Here is a 21979-nt window from a genome sequence, read left to right as displayed (position 1 = left end):
GCCAGGTTTTTGTTTCTGTTGTTTTGGGGGGGGATGGGGACTCAAGGTGCGCATTTTACTCGCGGCGTGTGCGCAGCTTTCAATATGAAAGGTGCACCCTATTTTTCATATTTTATACACATTACATTAAAAATGAAATTAAATGGTACAGTACAAAGCCAGCTCTGCACAATAGATGAATGCCCTAAACTTAAGTATTTTTTAAAAATTATTTTCAAACAGGTTTTATTACTACAATAGTAATATTTCTTGTTTTATCACGCTATGTAACGTTACTACGTTTTTATGCAGTGCTTTTAAAACGTCATGCTTCATTTGTAGAGGTAATTTAACATCCCAGAATAAAATAAAATGTTCATTGCTTGGGGGCGTTAGTTCAGTTACATGATGAAATGGCTTCTGTTTTGTAGAATTTCTGAAAATAATGATCACACATGAAAAACATTGAGGTTTTTCTGTCTCTTCACCTCACAGAATTAATGCACCTTACTGATTTTTAAATTTTCTATTTGAAAATGTTATGAAATATGAAGAAATTTGACACTGGGACTGAAAATTCATCATATTGTAGGACTAAATGAGAATACATAAGGAGAGATATTTGACAATTCGACACATTTGAACTCATAAATCATGAAATATCTGTATATCATACTTTAATTAGTTACTTTAATGACTTTTAGAAGAGTCCCATAGAATTTGACCATTAAAACATCATACAAAAGGTATTACCTCACCTTAGTTAACCCCTTGAGCACCGTCCTCCCTGACGAATCCAGTATTGTAGAGTTTTTCACATTTTTCCCTATATGCATATTATACTGTTTCATGTGTAGCATAAGGATGTAAAGCTCTGTAGAATTTGGGTGTGTATGATCACAGACAATCAACTCAAATTAGGTGGTCCTTAAGTTTAATGTGATTAATTATGGGAAAAGAAAGACTTAAATAAGTTACATTAAACCTGTTGGGTCTAAGGGAGGACTAATCTTAATTAAGCGCATTTTCATCTTGAGTGGAGCAGTAAAATAGTCTCATAATAACCTTTAAAGTGTTTCTTTGCTGCATGTGGCATCGGTCAAACCAACAATTCACCAATTATAAAACTATCACCGCCATCTGAACTTTCACGTTAAACAGTCTCTCGTCACAAAATGTCAGTAAAATAAACTGATACTTGTGAACTCACACATTTAAACAGTTTATGGCTACTTTTACAGTTGATATCTACAGGCTCAGTGTTCTCAGTGAGCAGGAGTCATAAAATCCCATAAATCTGAGTTCTTGGGTGTAAAAGTTTATGAATAATCTTACATTTTAACAACACCCAATAAAAGAAGAAATGCTTTACACCCGAGTAGTATCAGCATGATGTATTTTACATTAGATCCGATGAGCTTAATATGCCTGATCCATAAATATACATATGAAATGATCTTCACTGACATGTGGGTGTCTTGTGTGTATTAAGTACTCGTCAGCCCACCGCCCATGAAAATCACAAGGAGATAAAAAAATAAAAAATGTCTATCAAACTATAAATCCTAGAAACTTTAAGCAATTCAATATAAGTCGAGAATTAAGTAAGTATAATACATTTCAAAATAAAACTGCACAAGTAATGCCACAAAAGCATCAAAGCATTGTTTTGTATTTTATTGCAAGTTTGATACATTTAAAATTTGGTCATTATTCATACAAAAATAATGAGATTCAACATCACATGGGAGACACAAAAAAACACAAAAGAAACATTTACAATATAAGGTTGTTTTTTTGTGTGTCTTATTTACAAAAAGGAGCTGTGAAAGCCCAGAAACAAATATACAAAAGTGTAGAAATTAAAAACATTTATTTACAAAACGTCAAGATGCAGAAAAGTTTGCTTTGACTCTCTCTTCTACTGAACACTATGTTACACTCATAATTTACAAACATAAAAACAACTAGAAAACAATTTGGGGCTGTGTGTGTGTGTGTGTGTGTGTGTGTGTGTGTGTGTGTGTGTGTGTGTGTGTGTGTGTGTGTGTGTGTGTGTGTGTGTGTGTGTTTGATAAAACAAAAAGCCATTATATGAGGGTTTGGTCCAGAAGTTGTCCTTTCTTACTCAACCTCTTGATCAGCTTATATCACTAAAAGAAAATTATTTAATATTTTGCGGTTTGAAATCGAGTGGCAGTTGAGCCACTCAAGATTATCTGCTGGTGTCAGATTACACACTTGATAACAGATTATTGGGTTTCAGGTCCCATTTATCACCAACATGCCCCGACTTCACTGGTTTTCGACACTTAAATTACAGAGGGAGTCACATAATCTAGTGGAAGACAACAACTAGCCTCACAAAACTCTGATGTAAAGACTAGAATAAATTGTTTTTGTAGGGTTTTTTTTGTTTGTTACACTTTTCTGGGTATTTTTTTTTATTAAAATGTCACTTTTTTTTTTTTTTTTTTAATTCCTGAGTTGTGTCAAATCTCAACTGACCAAAACAATTCACCGGCTGGCTCATGACTTTTCACATCGTGCACAACAGGACGTCCTTCAAACAAAAAACAAAAAAGACAAAACAAGAAATCAAGGGATCAAAATGTCCCTTTCTGTCTCCCTCATGCTCGTGATCGAAGTTATCTCTGGTGATTCGTCGAGGTCCCGGCCGGAGAGCGTGCCACCCGGATGACGGGACCATGTGAGTGACCCCATTGCGCCCTACTTGCTCTGCTTCCAGGGTTTGCAGCAGCTTTCAGGTAGCGCCTCTTCACGCCGGCGCTTCTGCACAGACTGTCCTCTTTCTGCATTCAAACGAAAACAAAGCACACGTCAAAAAGGTCGTCCCAGATTAATCCGCCTTGGAAAAAAACCTACAATGAAATGCCTCCGGCCAAGTTCCCTGAGAGGAGGTAACAGAAAGTGCCTTTGTATCCCACGCGCAGAGAAATGTGTATCTAAATAATATCAGTCACGCGGTCTACACATCAGGTCATGAGTGATTCTGTGAAAAGACTTTAATTCACTATGTACTATCAAAGAGTATTTCTACGAACTACAGATGTAAAAACGTACCTGTTCTTGACGTTTCCTCTTGCATGGTAGAATCCTCAGATGACACTCCAGGACCGTGACTGGCTCTTGCTCCGCCATTTGCACCGGTGTTGTGATTGGTGGGTACCGTTGCCAGCAGGCCTGCAACAGAATCAGGGAATTGGAAAATCAATTAACAATATCATCTTTCAAGCAATCATCTTTGAGTGGACCGGGCCAGTAAAATAGTGCCATAATAACCTTTAAAGGTTCACTTTGCTGTGGCACCGAGTTTATGTGAAGAAAAAAGTTGATGTTCTTGCAAAATCAAACAATTGCTGTATAAATTGACTGCAATTTAAACATAAAGCCAATTTTCATGAAAGCTTCCGGTGTGAAATAAAGTAAAATATATAAATGATAGGATCGAGGTAACGAGCCTTCATGTCATCATCAGTGTTGTGTGGCGTCTGCTACTCTCTTTCTTTGTTTTAAATCAATGTTTCCTTTGAAACTTTTTACAATTTGCTTGGTAGTTTGGAGGACCGGATTGGAGCCTCACGCGGGCCGGTTTTGTCCGGCAGCCTCATGTTTGCCACCTCTGACACAAAAGCTTCTATAGGGTCTCGTTCTGACTGCAGGAAAATGCGACCCGGTTTTCACACCAGACCCAGGCCTTGATTGTACGTGGTACCAGTTTGTATATTTTTCTACATGCGACCGCTTCGTCATTGACGTGTGACTGACGTCACGGATAAACGCCGAAGGAAGCGGCTCCGCCAAAATGTTCAAAGTTCTGCTCGCATTTAACAACCACTTGAAAAAGGATCTGCACACTGAACAGAGTTTCCAAATCCGAGCAAAAAAACGTCATTGAGCATCAAGACCTGCAGGGTGAACGTAGCCCAGGTTTCAGGTTACCAATTCAAGCGTTTGATTAAAGGGTAATTTAACCTCTACGGTCCAACACTTCCAGTTTGGTGCATTTCTAAAACTCTTTTCAGTCGATGCTTTGATATTCCTCAGACTGAAATCATCGGAAGCAGCTGATTGATGAGACTACGTGTGCTTCAATTACCGGAGACGCCAATTATGAACATTTCCTGCAGTCAAAGAAAGATGTGACAGAAATCACACTCCGGGGCTTTAACGGTGGACAATGGTGGAACCACAGACCGAGGAGATTGATCAGAAAACGGAAGCGCAGACATTTAGTCTACAAACATTCAGCTGACAAGATGTGTTACTGTGAAATATTGAAATATCATATGAACCATCTGAAGTCTGACGACCCTTAAATCTGGAAAGCAGTAATCAATGTTCCCCTGCCTGTTCTGTTAATTTGGTTAATAAAACAGCAGAAGAACAACACTCGTGGTCTCGTCTGCTTCCCGTCAGTCACGGTAAAGTTTAATGCATCTGTGTGGCAAAGCAGGAGTTTCGTGGGTTGAACTAATGTAAACAAATGTTCCGACACCATCTTCACTAAATAAATGTACTCCTGCGTTCCTACCGAGTCCTCTGTAGCAGGAAAGCTGCTGGTAGATCTGCTTCATCCTCTCGATGTTGACGCGGCTGGCCTCAGCATGGTTCACCATGGGCCTGGGGTAGTGAACCCCCACGATGCACTTGGCGGTCTTCTGCACTTCTTCTGGGGCAGTCCACGGATCATAAATGTATTTGGCAGGAAAACCCCTCAAAATGGGCAAATATCGCCTGGCAGCACAGAAAGAAGAGGGGAGAATAAATACCGTTACGTGGGGTATGAGATGGTAAAATACATTCACGTGGAACACAATATAATATACAGATATGGTGTGGGTGTGCCACAAGGCTGTCCTCTTAAGACCAATCCTTTATCCACAACAGACGTGTGACGGGAGGTGAATAAACAATGGCTGACCTGATGTAGTCGCCGTTTGGGTCTGTGCGTCGTCCAAATCCCACGGGGCAGTAACAATGAAAAAACTGCTGAAAGAAGGAACTGCAGGAGAGCCACATCCAGCTCCCGGCGTTTACACTCCAGTCGGCGTCCAGCAGCAGCTCTTCAAAGACCTGCGGCACCCGGAGCAGAGAAGTGATCGAGTTCAGTTCATCGTTCCTAAACTTTTTACGAATGGATTCAGTCGCGTCCCATTCAACATTGACGTCTTCTCTACATCCTCACCTTCATGCCCTCCTCCCAGCTGATCCAGAGGTCTCCCCTGGTGAGGAAACAGGCCACGGCGTGTCTCGCCAAGTGATGGATCCACCCCTCCTGCCTCAGCTGGGTCATTACGGCGTCGATCCAGGGAAAACCCGTCCGGCCCTCCGCCCACTTGGCCAGCGCCTCGGCGTTCCGATCCCAGGGGATCTGCACGCAGACGGGGTTTCCGTCCATCTTGTCGAAACAGGGGTTGTTGGTGGCCGTGGTGTAGAAGAACTCCCTCCAGAGCAGCTGGCCGTACAAGGACAACGGAGGGGTGCTGTTCTTCTTGACCTGCCGGGACCATCGACACAGAGGATTGTCAGCGCCACCAAGTGTAACCGAACAGAACATTTCCGTCTAAGACAAATCCGTACGGATTGACTTTCAGGCCTTCACACCTTTTTGTACAAATCTGTGAGTTTGAAGTAGAAGAGACGACAGGAGAGACATCCGAAGCGCAGGTAGGGGCTGAGGCCGGTGGGACTGGCCAGCAACGAGTTGGCGTTCATGCGCGGACGCTCAAAGTTTGCCACCCATGCCTGGAAGAAGATGCTCAGTCAGGATTACTCAAACCAAACAAAAAGAAAGCTCTTTTCTCTGCCGTGAAAAAAGTCCGGGATGAAATACATGAAAAGAGGTTCAGCATTTTACAGTCTCAGGCCCAGAAGAAGCTCGGGGACAAAGACATTTCTGAAGGGGAAATAGCGGCGGTCAATCATTTGAAACATAAAATAAACTGCGTGTTTGAAGGATAACTCTTTTGTTCCAATGGATTTGTTGAGATAAATAGTTTTCTGAGAGCAAATGAGACTAAACTTCCATTTAACGATCCTCAGTTTTATCTTCATGGCTGCAGAGTCACACAGAAAACACTGACTATCACACACACTCACCAAGCGACTCATTAATCTATAAAAGAGGCTAAATGAAACAAATAGAACTACAGTAGACGGCTGAGCCATACGTTCTACTCAATACTGTACAATATATATAGTATCGGTTAATAAAAAGCAAAATATTCCACAGGTTCCTGGTCTTTTGTGCTCGATAAGCTCGAGTCTGATGAGCTGATCGCAGGATGTAACGTCTTTGCTCAGGTAAAGATTAGGTGGATTTACCAAAACACGTGGGATTGTTCTAATGTGATGCAAACTAAAATGAAGTGGCGCCGTGTAACGAGGTGCATTCGCTCTTATGTGCATCAATGATCTCTTACCTTCCTCTCCAGGTGCCGCTCGAGCCTCATGAGGGCCTCCGTTTCCCCTCCGGGCCACACAGCTGTGCTCAAGCCTTCAGTCTCAAAACCTGTTAAAAAAAGGAAAACGATCCAAACTCAAATACTGAAAAGCACTTCTGAAAATACTTTGTGATACAGAGAAACTCCGAAAAAGTCAAAAGCGAAGCAAAGCGAGTACGGGAGGCTGCCTGGGATCAATCAATCAATTTTAAATTTAAATTTAATTTTAAATAAAAATTGTTTTAAAGAGCATTATTTTTATTTATATTTAATCAAATTTAATAATTATATTCTACAGCGCTTGATAAATTTTATACCAGCATGGTTATTTAGGATAAATGATTAATTTGGAAATGGTTAATAATTCGGTTCAAATTGTTTCTTTTGTAACGTAAATGTACTTAATATATTAAGTACTTGCTAAATTGGCTATTTGCTATAATTGTGACGTCATATTTCTGTAACCTGTTTTTGATATATTTCATCTTGTCAAGTTTGTTTAAAGGTGTTTCACCTACATTTGGGAGTGAATCCCAGCAGAAACTCTTCAGAAGAGTGAGAAGTGTGCATGCTCAACGCAAAGACTTAACACAAGGCCAACACTAACCGAGCTCTTCCAAAGAGGGCACCCCGAACTTGTCGTCGTGGTCATCGCTGATCGGTGTCAGGCATTTTTTAATGACTTGGAACGTGATTGTCTCGACGGGCAGCTCCACGGGGTCCATTCGGTTGATCACAGCCTGGAAGCGCTTATACGTGAGTGGAGACTGACCGCCGTTGAGTTCTATAATCCTTCAGGAGAGAAATACATTTGTGAGCACAGGGGGGCTCACAATCTGGTGTGCTTTTAACTTTGTGGTTACCAAACAATTCTCTGCACTGGGGGTGTCAAACTTTACTTCAGAGGCCACGTGCAATTTGCAATTTCATCTCAAGTGAAGCGGTAAATAACAGCATTATAATAAAGAAATAACTGGAATTCTAAATCTTAATTTTAGAGCGACAGAGTATCAATTGAGAAATGTCCATTTAATGAACTATCTTTTTACACAACATGACCAGCTTGAAATGTGAATAGAAGAACTGCAATTTCAAAAATATCAACATAACTTACAGATCACAGTGGATTTTTATTACACTATTTACATCTTTAAAGGCATAAAACATTTGTCCACATGAAGCTGAAACGCAAAAATTTATTGCAGAATTGTCAAAATACAGAAATTATGTCTAATGTCGACACATTTCTATGTCTGTGTGATAATCCTGATTGCGCTCCCTGGTGGCCAAATATACATATTGCAGTTCATGTCAGAATTTCTCACAGGTGGTAAATGTCCTCTTGTGGTTGGATTGGACTCCGCGGGCTGTACATTAAGACACCCCCTGCTCTACACTTTATACGCTCATGTCACTCACTTGTCCAGGTTGTAGAGGGTGTGTGAAATCCGCACCATCACCTCCACCCCAGCTTCACTGGCCAACTTCTGGATGGCGGCGTCACGTTCCTTCCCGAACGGCTCAGAGTCATATTCATAAGATAACCGCGTAATATTCCACTCCTGAGAAACAAAGAAGCATTAAGTAACTTAAATGGTCTTTCAGCCACTTTTGATTCTTCTTCTATTCAGGACGCCTGTTGTCCTCACTACCAACCATCTTACCTTAAAAAGACGAGGGAAGACGTCTGTGGGCTGGCCTCTGATGACAAACAGGCGGGAGTTGATTTTGCGCAGGCTGGCATCCAGGTCTTCTAAACACTGAAGCAAAAACCTAAAAAAAAAAGACAAGAGACTCAAATAAGTGAAGGCATATTGGATCTAAACTCTTTCCAGCAATGAAACGAATCACAGGATCAAGACTGAAAAAAACAAAATCTAAATTAAGATTTTAAAGGAACAGCGAAGTGCTCCTGAATATAAACGCCATGTTTTAACAGTTGGATTTGATATTTTTCACCAAACAAACTAAGCCATCAAAGCTGGAAAACAATTTAGATTTCCGATAATTATATCATTAAATCATGTCTTACTTATGCTGCACTTTTTTTTTTTGGTTTACAACATCCATTCAGTTGTGACGACTGGACTGAGACGAAGAGGCGTCATACGACAGAGTTTATCATCATCATGAAGTGCCCCAGAGATTTAAATATCTGGAGTTTGACAGAATACTTCTAATGGCTGAATATGTTTTAAAACCATTACATGAATAATGACACACAACTTCAACTTGAAGCAATAATAAATCTCCCATGGCATGTGACCATACACAAGAATCTTTTCCTCTGCCAAGACAGGTCATGTGATAGAGGAGTGAAGAGGCAGCCATCTACTGGTGAAGCCACTCACACACACTTCACATGACAGTCTGGAAAAAACGTCAATAGCTGTTGCATCATGGATGTTTAACAAACTCACCCTGACAACCTGTGTTGAAAAAGTTCATATTTTCTTTGATAGATTTTCTTGTGGGCCGGTTTTGGCCCACGAGCCTTAAGTTTGACACCCCTGGCCTCGAATGAACTAAACCAAACTCAACTGAAATGTAAAATCTACTGCAGTGCAATGAATTAGGTACATACATTATGCATGCTGAAGAAATGAGGGGAACAAAAGTGGTGAAAGTATTTCACAAAAAATAAAAAACCTCATCAAAAAGAACCAATGAATCTTATTTTCATTTTATCTTTTGCGATTGCACCGAGGAGAACATAAAATTTTCCTTACAAAGGCATTAAAAAACGTCAGGATGGGAATAAAGAAGATTCTTTCAACTTGCCACCAAAGTAAAATGACATTGGTTCAAATTTGATAATTTTGCATTGTGCTATCTATTCGTGTCAGTGTAACACCTGCAATTCAAGTCAAACATCTACTTTTCAATTTGTGTAACAGCTCAATATAATGAAAAACCCACTCCAACTAAGGTTTTAGAAAATGAAAGCCCACAATTACATTTGCCCCAAAGAGATATTGTGACTCAAAAACAGTGAATAGCCTCTGATGCTGCAATACAAGATGAGCTGGTGGGTTTTACTGGCTGCAGAGTTCTGTGGTGCTTCGTGCTTCAATCCATGAATGTGGATGAAGAACTGAAAGTGTTCAGTCCCGGAGGCATTTATAACCAATGTATTGATAGAAGAAACGTGGTATTGTAGCAGCGAGTAGATCAGGGGTGTCAAACATAAGGCACGTGGGCCAAAACCACAAACTGTAAACATTTCAAAGAGTCGTGGACACAACACGATATCGGTGATGCTGCCATGAGGGATCGCTTCCTTGTTGTAATCAAAATATCCTCAAAGTCGTGCTGTCAGGGTGAATTTAAATAAAAAGGAAATAAGCTTAATGCAACAGCTATAGGAGAGGTTTTTTTTTGTTTTTTTGACATTTCACTGTATTTTGCCTTAAAAGGTTTCATTAAAATTGGTTTTATTTTGAGCTATTAGTCATATTCTGGAGTAATTATCTAGTTAATTGTGAAACTATTAATACGTACAAAAAAACAAACAACCCAAAACTTTAAAGTATAAATTTAAAGGTTATTATGGCACTATTTTACCGGCCCGTCCCACTCAAGATGAAATTGGGTTTTGTGTGGCTCCTGAACTCGGATGCCTTTGTCTCTCCTGGACCAGCATGAAGAACTTGCTTTGTTTCTGGATTTGCTTCCAACGTTATTTCTTCACCAAGTAAAACAGTGATCTCAAACCACTTGAACTTGGTTCATCCAGCAAAAGAGTTCTATGCATTAAGTGAGCACTGAAACCATGTCTACGCTACGTAAAAAAAACAAAGCAGGGCAATGTGGAGAAAAAGTGTATAATGCCACTGCATGTGATGATCTCCCGAGCGTGCAGCTGGAGAAATGAGCTGGTGCTGCTGGGTCCAGAGTGTGTGGTGGGATGGGGGTCCGCTGAATGCGTGTATGTAATGTAGGTCAGAGCTGCAAGTGGGCATTATGTAATGACCACCACAGCACACTGACACAGTTTCAAAGCCATCCATCCGGAGTGGAGCCTGTAACTGGGAAAATACGCAGCAGGCTTAATGCCAGGAGGATATTAACGTGGATATTAATGGTTTAATGTTTTTATTTCATTTCTACAACCAGATTTGCTTGTCGAACAGGTTACTCTATTCCTGATGGTTTTGGGTGGAGAAGAGCGACTATGAGTTACAAACTATGCATACCGTGCTCCAGGAGGTTATTGCAGCCCAGCTGACCAAAGTCACTTTGCTGAGCTAATTTAAATATTCCTAAATCTAATTCCGCGGCAGCGTGATGAACCATCCCCGCAGCTCCTCTGTAGCCTCGGTATGCAGCAAGTCAAGTACTGAGAAATCTACTCTTCACCTTGCATTTTTGAGCGCAGTCCAAATTCTGAGGTAAAACGTGGATCATTTCACACTATTGATGAAGAAGGAAAATACAAGTATGCATTGCGAGAGACCGAAAGAGTGACAGACCTTTGTTTACAAGTGAAACATGCCAAGTTACACTGATTATATCTGAATAAAGAGCATGCATTTTTAAGCAACCTTCATTTTGTTTTTGTTTTTTTAACCCATTTTTACTATTCAATGTTATTCACGGATTATAAATGTTAATGTGGCACATCAGACAAGTGATGAGGTTGGAAAAATGAGGGTTGCGCTTTTAATTTTAATCCCATTTAGTTTATCATGCACAACTTTTAGGACCCAGGTACTCACCTCCACCTGTTGATGCCCACGTTGGAGGATCCAGCGAACCAGGGGTCCAGGATGTAAATGCATCGCAGTGATTCTGCTCCCCGGATAGAGTCTCTCAGAGCCGGGTTGTCGTGCAGCCGCAGTCCCTTCCTGAACCAGTGGATGGTGTTGACCACCATGTCTCCTTCTTGGTGTTGTTAAGGGAGAGGGGTGGGGTGGGGGTGGGGGAGATCGAACGTGTGGGTCCCAAATACAACAGGAGGGAGGTTCTGTGGCAGGAAAACTTCCGGAGATCTCCAGGGACGAAGAAGTTTCCAAAACGGTGGTTCCTCAAATGCGTGTGTGGTCTTAACCTTGCTCCATGAATTTGTCCGCGGATTTGGGTCTCCTGATCAGAAGTGACTGCATGTGTGGATGGTCCACAATCTGCAGATGCAGAAATGCGACACAAATCCACGCTTGATTAAAAAAAAGATCCAAACAAACAAAAAGAATAACACGCAATTGACACGACTAATGACCCAGATTGCGACAGTGACGCGATATCTCGGTGCGCTTTTACGCACGAAGCGCGCAAACAGAAAAGTCTAACCACGCCAATACTTACAAGGTTATGCCCACAAGTCAGGTCTGTCCACACGAAAATAACTCGAACTCCTCCAAATTAGCACGCCTATCGATTGTGTATCAAGTAAAAGAGGTGTACACACGGCCATGCACGACGTCCCGTCTGCCACAACATACCCACCCACCGACCGACTCAGGCAGGAATGGAGCGCTCTGATTGGTCAGATTCCGAGGTTGTATAACGGCTTCACTGTCACGTTCCTGTAATGTGCTTTCGTACCTTTGCTTACAGGTCGTCTACGGTCACTTCGAGTGACCCAAAACTTGATATTCTATCGTGCTGTTACAATTATTCACGTCAAATACGACTTTTGTGGTTCAAACCCCATGAACATGCTCACAAATGCCAGTGTTTACAGCAGCTAATGGGAAGCTCGGGTTTGCCGTTACGTGTTGCATCCAGAAAGTACCCGGATGAGCACATGTCTCGCGGCAAAGCCCTGCTCGAGTCGGGTGTGTTCGATTTAACGCAGGGAGAGCGCCGGTCCGCTTACACTCAAACACGGCAACTGTACGTTCGGTCAAGACGAGGCTGGCCCCGCCCACCCCGAAGGACGATAATCGTAATCCAGTGTGAGCCTCGATAAATTACATAAAGCGTAAATTGTGATATAAAGGCTGAAGCAGCTCGTATGCCACGGTCTCCGCAGAGCCGTGCATAAATTACTACTGTTCCTTCTCTTATGTCAGATGTTGTTTTTTGCACGGTGAGTTAAATACTAGTTCATTACAAAGGTACCGTGTGCCCTCTATGGGGTTATAGTTGTGCCACGATTCTGAGCGAGCAATGGGAACATTTGAGCGCAAGAAAATAAATTGTGCGTGCGCATAAATAGTGTTTTGAGGAAAAATGTAAATTGCGCTCACTTCTGCTTCTGCGCTCAGTTTCTCTCCATGCTCTCGTGCACAGATTCTCCCTGCAGACGGCAAACCTCTGCGGGTTCTGAAAATCAAACGTTGAGCACCTGGTTAAAATTTAGTTTTAGGTTAAACTGTTTGATGTTTGTACTTGTAATCTACAAATTGAAATAAAAATATTTATCAACATTTTTTGTAATGGTTTTTGCTTTGAAATTATTTCATCTTTCTTTGAAAGAGCGATAGATACTGTTATAAAAAAATATATATATATATATTATGTGTAACTGTTTTCATCTAATTCAGCACCAAATTGTCTGGGTAGGAGGGGAACGTAGCATATTGTGCAAAGAAGAAGAACAATAGTGTAGCCCTGAAGCAGGTTGTCAAAATACATCATTGTAAACACAATCGGGCTTGAATGTGCTTCTTTCTCCAGCTGCATGTGTAAGCTTTTAACTTGTCCCGGACATTTCCACATGGGATTTCTGTTTTCTGATGGGGTCAAAAAACAAACAAACAAACAAATAAAAAAATAAACATCACCAGATGATTCTATACATTGGTTGAGTTCCTGCAGCTTTTGTTTTTTGACACAGAATGTGTTTTTGTTTTTTGTTTTTTTGCATGAGGTGCTTGGTATTCTTTGCCCCCCCCCCTCCCCCCCCACTTCCACAGTGAATCATAGTGGGTGTGCCTGTAAACATCACAGAACACCACTCAGAGCATGCGGTGCTTTCGAATATCACCCAGGCCCTGTTTACGCAACAATGTTTCACGTGACAACACCTGATCAGTTGAAAAAAAGGAGTGTGTTTACACTGCAGCAGCAGACACACTGACAACGATGTAGTTAGTATGCCGTGCCACAGGGGGGCGCCGTTGCTTGATTTTCTAATGAAACTACAGCGTGTGCAGAGAACAATACCATATGTCTATGAACAATACACCATAAACGTGAAGGAAACGGAGAAACATCCAACATCCGCATAGACTGATGACGTGTCGGATGCTGTCAGGGGTGGGTCTCAACTATTAAACTACTGATATCTACTGTAAAACTAGAATACAGACCGCGAGTCATACCACTACGTGGCCGCCATGTTTGTTTACAAGTGGATGAGCAGGATACAGTGCACCTGCACGCTGGTGCCGTGTAAACGGACCCCCCAAAGGTGAAGAAAGTTTTGCAGATACACTCGAATTCGTTGTCGTGTAAACGGGGCCTCAGTCAAAATAGTTTGTTCTGACTGGAGAAGATGAACAGAATATGACCTTGATGATCTTATAGAAAAAGTTCCTTTTTGTCCATGGAACTACAAATTATTAGTTTGATTTGATTTGAAGTTTTTATTTCAAACATGTAAAAAAACCGAAACAACACAAAAAAACAACAACCAAAAAAAAACCCCAGAACATCTAATTACATAAACAAAATAAAAATTTCAACACCATATGTGCCCGTGTTTTTCACATGCATGAAAAGGAGTAGGAAGAAGACTTTTGATTTTCCATTATGTCTTCCAGATTTATTAAGAATGCTGCTATACCAAGAGTGTCTAAAATCCACTATTCTTAGTATTTGAAGAACTACAACCATCGTTAAAGATAATACAACAAGAATTTGTAATTTCACTAATAATACGTTGCTGAAATGGGCTGTTTTTGTTCAATTAATCCGCATTCCAATTCAGCCGCTTCAAAAATCTGTAACACATTCAGATGTAAAGTGTGACAGTGGGGGAAAGTTACCCTCGTGTTCAGTTTTGAAAATAGCCACTAGATGGCAGTAATAACAAGGGTTGATTTTCAGATGACGAGAACGTCAATATGGAGCACAATGCACTTTGGTGACTAATTTATTCATCTGATGATATTTATTATTCGAGATGTCTGTTTAACATTTTCTGTTAGATTTCTTTATTGAAGAGTACCACCCACCACATATTATGAACCATGGAGGAGCCACATTAAAAAAATATATAAATGAAAATGTAATTAAAAAATACTAAATAAATAAATAAATAAATAATTGAGAGATAGTTAATAGTGGGAAAAAAAAAGAAAAATTACCAGTTTTTGTGTGTTCAATCTGTAAGTCTAACTTACAATATGTCAGTGAAGGTTGCCATTTTTTCTAAAAAACATTATCTAATTCTCCTTCAAAGCCATAAAGCTTTCATTCTGTGCAAGGTAGCAGGGTGACAAAGTCAATCCCGGCTCAGGCGAGGGCATGATGCATCTGGCCAGTCTATCACAGGACAAACACAGACACGGACAACCCCATACAGTCACTCCTAAAACAATTCAGAGTCACCAATCATCCTCCACATTTGTGGAAACCGGAGTACCTGGAGGAAACCCACACCCCAAACAGTATTTGAACCCATGAAATTGTCTCTGTGAGGCGAGAGTGCTAACCACTGCTCCATCGGGCGCCCCACCAAAAATCAGATCTAACAACCCAAACTCTAACCTGCTAAAAATCAAGTATCCTTGAGGTCAGCAAGCCAAAAATAAAACTTGGCACATGGTTTACGCCTAACTTGTGGCAGGAAGGAGGTCTTTGCCAGGAATACCTCAGTTTTTTTTAATTACATCCTCCCTAGTTGTGCTCCCTGTGGCATGGTGCCCCTTCTAAATTAAAAGTGATTAAAGTATAGTCCCTGAGCTGGAAAGGCTCATTTGCACCTAACATATGCATGGGAGTCTGATATTAAATTGTCTGACAGTAAACTACCTCCAAGGTTCGCTGCAAAATCCTTTTTAGCTTTAAATTTACCAGCATCGGGACAGGTTTTTCTTACTTTTTCTTATTTCTTTTTTTTGGGGGGGGGGGGCATTACATACGTTTTAAACTTGAGATTATGAAAAAATAGACTATAATAGAGCATGGCGCGTCCCCTTTAAATAACAGAGGCTGCACTTTAAAATCACATTGTGTATGGTGTTGACACTACATATTGTGGGAAGAAGCTGCACAAGCTTCCCCAGGTTTCTTAACTCTCTCCTTGAATGCATGCTTCACATTTCTGTACATATTTATATTAGAGAAAAAAAAGCATATTCAGCAAGGATTATCCAGTGTTTTGCTGACGTGCAGTGTTCCTCGCAGTAGTCCGAGATGTGTTGTTTGACTGCTTTTCCTGTTTTTGTGCATAAATTGTTCAAGGGTTTAATGGGGGGGGGTTGTTTGACATTACAAATATTGTCTTACCTTCTCTGTTCTGCCCTTGCTTGACCTTTATGGTCTGAACACCCAGCCAGAAACGAACAGAAGTCTAGTGTCAGAGTCACAATACATTACAATTGTTGTCTGCAGCAGCAATTACATGTTTTCACCCAATGAATTAAGTGCATACCTTCAGCATTCACAAATATCACATCGTACTATATCCACCAAGAAGTTACATTTTCTGCACAACTACTTGGCTTCTTGTTATAAATAAACACAAATGTCACTTTCAATATTAATGAATGCCACATGTCTCAGTCCGACGTGACAGTAGGACAGCACACACAATACCGCTATCCTGAGGCTGCGGCAGCAAAACTGACTTAAGCCGTCATTAAATTGATGCTCTTCCTTTGTGTGACATATGAAAATGTCTCCCTTAAAAAGGATATTCCCCAGTGAACCATTCATTATGTTAGTTGATTGATGATGTTGTCACATATTTTGCATAACAACAAAAGGAAGCATAAAAATCCTCTAACGTGTTTAGATTATATAGAGCACATGAGAAGTAATGCGGCATGGTCCGTCCATCCATCCATCCATCCATCCATCCATCCATCCATCCATCCATCCATCCATCCATCATGTCATAACTATCCTTGATTTATGTTATGAATAATTAAAAGACACAAACAATGTGGAAATAACTAACTTATATTCAACCAAAATGGATTTATTAAGTATTTCCAACATTATCCAGTCACTAACCTGTTGGCTTGATCAAACAAAAATGACAAACATAAATTCAACACGTTAATTAAAGGTGTATATTAATTTGATTCTAATTTAATTCTATTACATGGAATTAGCTCACTGACGTAAATCCACTTTAACTGTTGACCGCTGCTACTAAAGTGTGTTTAGCAAGCTGAACTTAATAGTACCTCGTAGTTGTTACTTAATATAAGTAAGTAAATGTGGCAACTAGTACTTGTATTTGTATTCAGTTGTGAACAAAGAGAAACTTCAAAGTTTATATTCAAAGGTTATTAAGGCAGTATTTTACCAGTCAAGATGAAATTGGGCTCTATGTGGCCTTGAACTATAATGTGTTTGACAACACCTGCTGAATGCAAACAAATAACAGAATAGTCTGTCTATCTATCTATCTATCTATCTATCTATCTATCTATGACAAACATCTTCCCAACAGTTACTGAGATTGATTAACTTTATAATAAGTGGGTGTGCAATGCTTTTTGACGACATAGTTTGTAAATTATTTCGATGCAGCTCACAGGGATATTTATTCTGCAAGATAAGACATTAGGAAAAATCATATTAACAGTGAAGAGAAAGGCGCTTTGAATAAAGCCACATGCAGGCACCACAACACCTTAGTTCAAGTCATATATCAGTTGCTGAGATCTTTAGATAATCAGTTTATTCTTGAGGAATTTTCAACACATTACAGGTATTGATGAGTACTGAAGTACTTTCACTGACAAATAAGTTGAAGTTTGATTGCACAACACCAGGGTTCACTGTTGCTCTAGGATGCAGTTAAATAGCAGTTCCACTGAGTCTCACTTATAATCTCTAATGCGTCCACCAATAATCGTTTTTAACCACAAGGCCAACTTCTTGTAATTTTTTTTACACACTAAGATGCTCAGTCATTTTCTCTGGCACAGTTGTTTAACTCTGATAGGCTGTCAGTTTTAATGACAGGATTTAACTTCACGCAGTCACGCAGATTGCGCAGAGACGGTGCTTATGGGGGTAAACACGACTAAATAAATAAAACATGGATTAGAGTCGATGGCTGATCCCTGCCAATGACCTTGAAAGCAATTCAGATCTTTTCAATGAGTTCTCCTCTAGAGCAACAGAGAAGGATACATTATGCATGCGATCTATTATTGATGGTCTTGAGTCATGTTACGATCAGACATAGACCCTCAGAAAATATCTCGAATCCTCTGGCGAACTTGTCCTCTAAACGTGGAAACACAAAAGCTTTTCAAATTATGGGATTTATTTATTTTTCCCTCCCACTGCCATTTTTCGGACTGTCGCATCATTTACACGTGATTCATGCACTTTTTCTAGATTTTGGCAAATTCAGCAATCAACAGGTACTCAAGAGAAACAGTGTGCTTTTATTTTTATTTTTCAATATCTGTCTGTATTTTAAGAATACTTCACCAATAGGTATGCGAGTGTCTTCCTTTTTTCCAGACTCCTTCAATGGATCCAATTAAAACTCTTTCCTGTGTTTTGGTGAGGATCCATTGGCTGACAGCTGTTCTTGGTTTGGTCCCGCCTCCATCTGTCAGGACCGCACTGCTGCTACAGCAGAGACTGTTCATGCTCTCTAGTCAAATACTACTCTTTTAACTTTATACTACAGCCTTGGGAGGACTTTTTTTTTTTTTTTTTTTTTTTACGGAGACGGAAACGAGCCGCATCATTTCACTGCGCACGACGCGCGCGTGTCCAAACTCCACCATCGCCTGCGTTTTCCTGCGCTCCCCCCTCAAGCTCCGCTTTCCCCCCCTATTTTCTTTACACTATGAAGTGCAGTTATGGCAAGGAGTAGCAAGTCAGCAGCGAGGACCCTGGAGGATTTGACGCTAGACTCGGGTTATGGTGGAGCCGCAGACTCCTTCAGGTCTTCCAGTGCGTCGCTGTGCTGCTCAGAGGCACATGGGGGGACTTACTGGCATCTAACCGACTCGATGCACAGTCGACACAACAGTCTGGACACTGTCAACACGGTCCTGGTCGAAGACGCCGAGATCCTGGAGTGCACCGGGCAGTGCGCTAAACTACCCGAGCTTGAGGACGTGCCGTGGAGCCTCGGGGAAGTGGCGAGCGCACTGAGCAAGGACGAGGAGATGAGCCTCCCGACCCCCCCGCAGGACGTCCTGCTCCGGCTCTCCGCGCTGGTCAGCCGGGCCCTGGTCCGGGTGGCCAAGGAGGCGCAGCGGCTCAGTTTGCGCTACGCCAAATGCACGAAGTACGAGATCCAAAGTGCCATAAAGATCGTCCTGTCGTGGAGCGTGTCGGTGAGCTGCATCGGCGCGGCCCTCAGTGCCTTGTCCCTGTACAACATGAGCACGGAGGAGGACAAGTTCAGCCGCGGCAAGTCGGCGCGCTGTGGACTCATCTTCAACGTGGGCAAGTTCTTCAGGTGGATGGTGGACAGCCGGGTGGCCGTGCGGGTCCACGAGCACGCGTCCATCTACCTGGCGGCGTGCATGGAGAGCCTCTTCCGCGAGGTGTACGCTCGCGTCCTGCGCAATGCGCTGCTGGAGCGCGATAACGGAATCCCCAAGTTCACCGTGGAGATCCTGGAGCAGGCCGTCAACGGCGATGCGGAGATCTGGGGATCTCTGCAGAACTGTCAACATCTCATCTGCGGGAAAAATGCAAGCGGTGAGTTGAGAATGACCGCTGCGAACCGGCGCAACAGGGTCTCTGCTCTGCGTCTTCATGTGCACAACCAGTCCCCCCCTCCAGGTTCTCACACGTTTTCCTCCGACTTGAATAGAAGTACCACCAGCAACATGAGTGAATTTAGTGAGGGCTGAATTGAGTCTGAGTCACTTGTTGCCAGTTATACCGCAACGCTCTTCCTTCATAGTGAATTTCAACTGAAACATCGGTGTGATGGTGCAGAAGCTGCAGGTGACAACTGAATGAAGAGATCAAGGAAAGAGACAGAGAGAGAGGTGAAGTGATCCTCTCCTGGCCTGTCTTCTGTGCCCTGGTAGATTAGGAATTGCTTTTAATCCTATTGTACTGTTTTATTAATGCACAAAACGAGACCTCGGGTTTCACAGATTCCTCTGAAAGAGACTTTCCACACAGGTTTCCATCATCCAGAGGTGAATTTTAATTCTGCACACTGACTACCTCCCTGGTAGTTTATAGACTTTGCCTTTCCAAGTGATAGAAATTATTCTTTAGTGTTCGCTTTGAAAGTGGCTGAGATCAAAGAACAAGTCTAATTGTGCTCAGAATTCACTGCCACTTAAAGCACGAATACACCAGAAAGCTCTGGGAACACATGCGAGTCCCTGTTTTGATGGATGTTGTAAAAGTGCAGCCGTGGCCCGTCTCGCAACAGGTTTATGTAATAAAAAATAAGGCCTTTGGGGACGTATGTGCTGTCATGCATTATGTAGAGTGATGTGAATAAAACTGAGTTAGAGAGAGAGAGAGAGAGAGAGATGGTGAAATAGAGGGAGAGATAAAGAGAGAGAGGGGGCTGGAAAGATTCAGTGACCATATTGATGAATCACCAGCAGAGATGGTTGCTTTATTATCTTCATTTTAAAGCTTTGCCATTTTCATGTCAGTAGATATAATTTTTCAACCTCACCCAAACCAATATGTCCTTTTATTTCCAGATTATCCACGTATTAAACTGCTGAGGCACGTGGTAGAAAAAACACACTCAGATTGGTCACACTGACTTCAGAGATTGAGTTTAGAGTATGGGCACTCACTTGTACAGTACTGTATATATCAGTATTCAGTTATTTTGCACACTCGGGCCACTTGGCATGCAGCAAGGCTCCAGCTGTGAAGGAGGTGTGGTGGGTGTTCACTGGTGCATTGGACCAGTGAATAGGATGAGCTGCAAGTAAAATGTCTGGAGCATATGAAATGTTGACATGACGCTCGAGGCTGCAGGAGTGACGGTGCATGACGTTGAAGCTGCACCGTGCGCTGTCTGCATGACACACACATCACACACACACACACACAATAAAAGGGAGGCTGTAATTGTTAAATTGCTGAGAGTAACATAACACTGAATTAAATGATTATGTGTAACAACGTGTTGTTTTAAAAGTGAACCCATTGTGAATTCTCACCTCAGTAATAATTACAACCCATTCATTTTGACTTCACAGTTAAAGATTTCACAGCCGAGTTAAAAAAGACACTTTGCATTCTGTCGTACACGCAAGGTGGTGAGTGGACATAGTGATGCGTTGAGAAGCTGAAGCGGCAGACGTCTCTCTTAGGCCCTTGTTCAGACGGCAATGTTTTCAGGTGACAAGGAAAAACCTGCATTGCGTTTTGGGTGTCCATTCACAGGACAACGGTGCCTGGAGAAACTGAAAAATTACACTTTTTGAGAACGGCTCCCAAGGTGCAAAGCTCTTGATGGGTGAAAATGCAGTTTTTCAAAAAATGTTTAAAATCCGTATCCATGGATACGCTGCGACTGCACATGTGCAACATGGCTGTGATGAATAGTTGTTGTGCACATGCTCAGTCCGTGGAGAACAAGAACAAACACGTTGTTTTCATCGTTGCCGTGTAAAACCAAATCCTTTCTGAAAAAAAAAGTGCAAAAATGACGCATTTTCATTTGAAACGCTGTCGTGCAAACGGGTCCTCAGTCGAGACTGTTGCTAGACTTGTTTTAATGAAGCATGGAAACAACGAGCGCCTCTAACGGGAGGTGTTATTGCATATCAGCAATATCTGTGAAAAGAATAAAATGTTTGGTGAGAATTTGTACGTTTGAGTTTACATGGCCCCGAAGTGGCAACAAAAAAAGAAGGGAAATCTTTAAAGGTAGTTAAAACTTCATGGATGTAATCACTATAAAAAAGGTGAGTTAACACATTGAACCTGCTCGTCACTCCACCCTGTCTGTGTCGCTCACTGCCAGGTGGGAGTAATTGAGCTGATTTTTCCACATTATGACCCGGCGTTGTGAGAAAACCCTTGTTGCATCTCTTCCACCAGAGCTGATTTCCATTCCAATGCTGTTCCGGAGTCAATAGTGTTTATTTATTTTTTTTCCTTTATGAATATTTCGTTTCTGGCTGATACTTTGGGGATACAGTATCCGCCGGGGTTGTTCTCTTTAGTGTCAAACACAATTTTAGTTCAGAGACCACAAACAGCCCAATTTCATCTTGAGTGGTAAAATAGTGCCATATTGAACCTTTGAATTTAAATGTTGCCCAGAGTAAATGAGATGAACATTTTTGACCAATCAAAACAGTTAATTTTAATGATAATTAATACAGTGACATTTAAATCAAATTCTGCATTATGCACGTTTCTACAGACCGACTCCCCCTGACAGCATGGCTTTGGGGCTAGTTTGATTGCAGCAAGCCGTCATGGCAGCATCACCG

At 41.5% G+C, this 21979-nt stretch overlaps 2 protein-coding genes across 5 annotated transcripts in view; one reads left to right on the top strand and one right to left on the bottom strand.

Moving 5' to 3' along the window:
* Window positions 1-1620: 1620 nt before the first annotated feature.
* Window positions 1621-12221, bottom strand: cry1b (cryptochrome circadian regulator 1b). 3 transcript variants are annotated; one of them, XM_080474557.1, is made up of 12 exons: window positions 11751-11905; window positions 11165-11569; window positions 8111-8219; window positions 7866-8008; window positions 7054-7238; window positions 6426-6514; window positions 5608-5748; window positions 5189-5500; window positions 4925-5076; window positions 4535-4737; window positions 3064-3183; window positions 1621-2792 (listed from the first exon to the last, which is right to left on the bottom strand). In XM_080474557.1, exons 2-12 carry the CDS (start codon window positions 11320-11322, stop codon window positions 2710-2712), a joined length of 1695 nt encoding a protein of 564 aa, XP_080330683.1. In that variant the 5' UTR covers window positions 11323-11569; window positions 11751-11905; the 3' UTR covers window positions 1621-2709. The 3 variants fall into 3 exon arrangements, with proteins under 3 accessions (XP_080330683.1, XP_080330685.1, XP_080330684.1); XM_080474559.1 differs by having other exon boundaries at window positions 1637-2792; window positions 11165-11601; window positions 11751-11878; XM_080474558.1 differs by having other exon boundaries at window positions 1637-2792; window positions 11165-12221.
* Window positions 12222-18149: 5928 nt separating this feature from the next.
* btbd11b (BTB (POZ) domain containing 11b) overlaps window positions 18150-21979 on the top strand; it is an 88833-nt gene continuing 85003 nt past the window's right edge. The window contains exon 1 of one of the 2 annotated variants that reach the window (XM_080476102.1): window positions 18150-19247. In XM_080476102.1, the coding sequence (XP_080332228.1) occupies window positions 18395-19247 (853 nt within the window). In that variant the 5' untranslated portion in view covers window positions 18150-18394. The remainder of the gene's footprint in view (window positions 19248-21979) is intronic. The other variant, XM_080476103.1, reaches the window with a different exon arrangement.

Source organism: Lipophrys pholis, assembly GCF_963383615.2.
Source record: "Lipophrys pholis genome assembly, chromosome: 11".
NCBI classification, from domain to species: domain Eukaryota; kingdom Metazoa; phylum Chordata; class Actinopteri; order Blenniiformes; family Blenniidae; genus Lipophrys; species Lipophrys pholis.
The sequence above is the reverse complement of the archived record's forward strand: the minus strand, read 5'-3'. Positions and strand labels throughout refer to the sequence as shown.

Coding starts and splice junctions, on each gene's coding strand:
- cry1b (XM_080474558.1), bottom strand. CDS start 11,322: ATGGTGGTCAACACCATCCACTGGTTCAGGAAGGGACTGCGGCTGCAC. Junction 6,515..7,053: donor GCCCTCTTTGGAAGAGCTCG/GTTAGTGTTGGC, acceptor TTTTTTTAACAG/GTTTTGAGACTGAAGGCTTG. Junction 5,501..5,607: donor TCACAGATTTGTACAAAAAG/GTGTGAAGGCCT, acceptor TGGTCCCGGCAG/GTCAAGAAGAACAGCACCCC.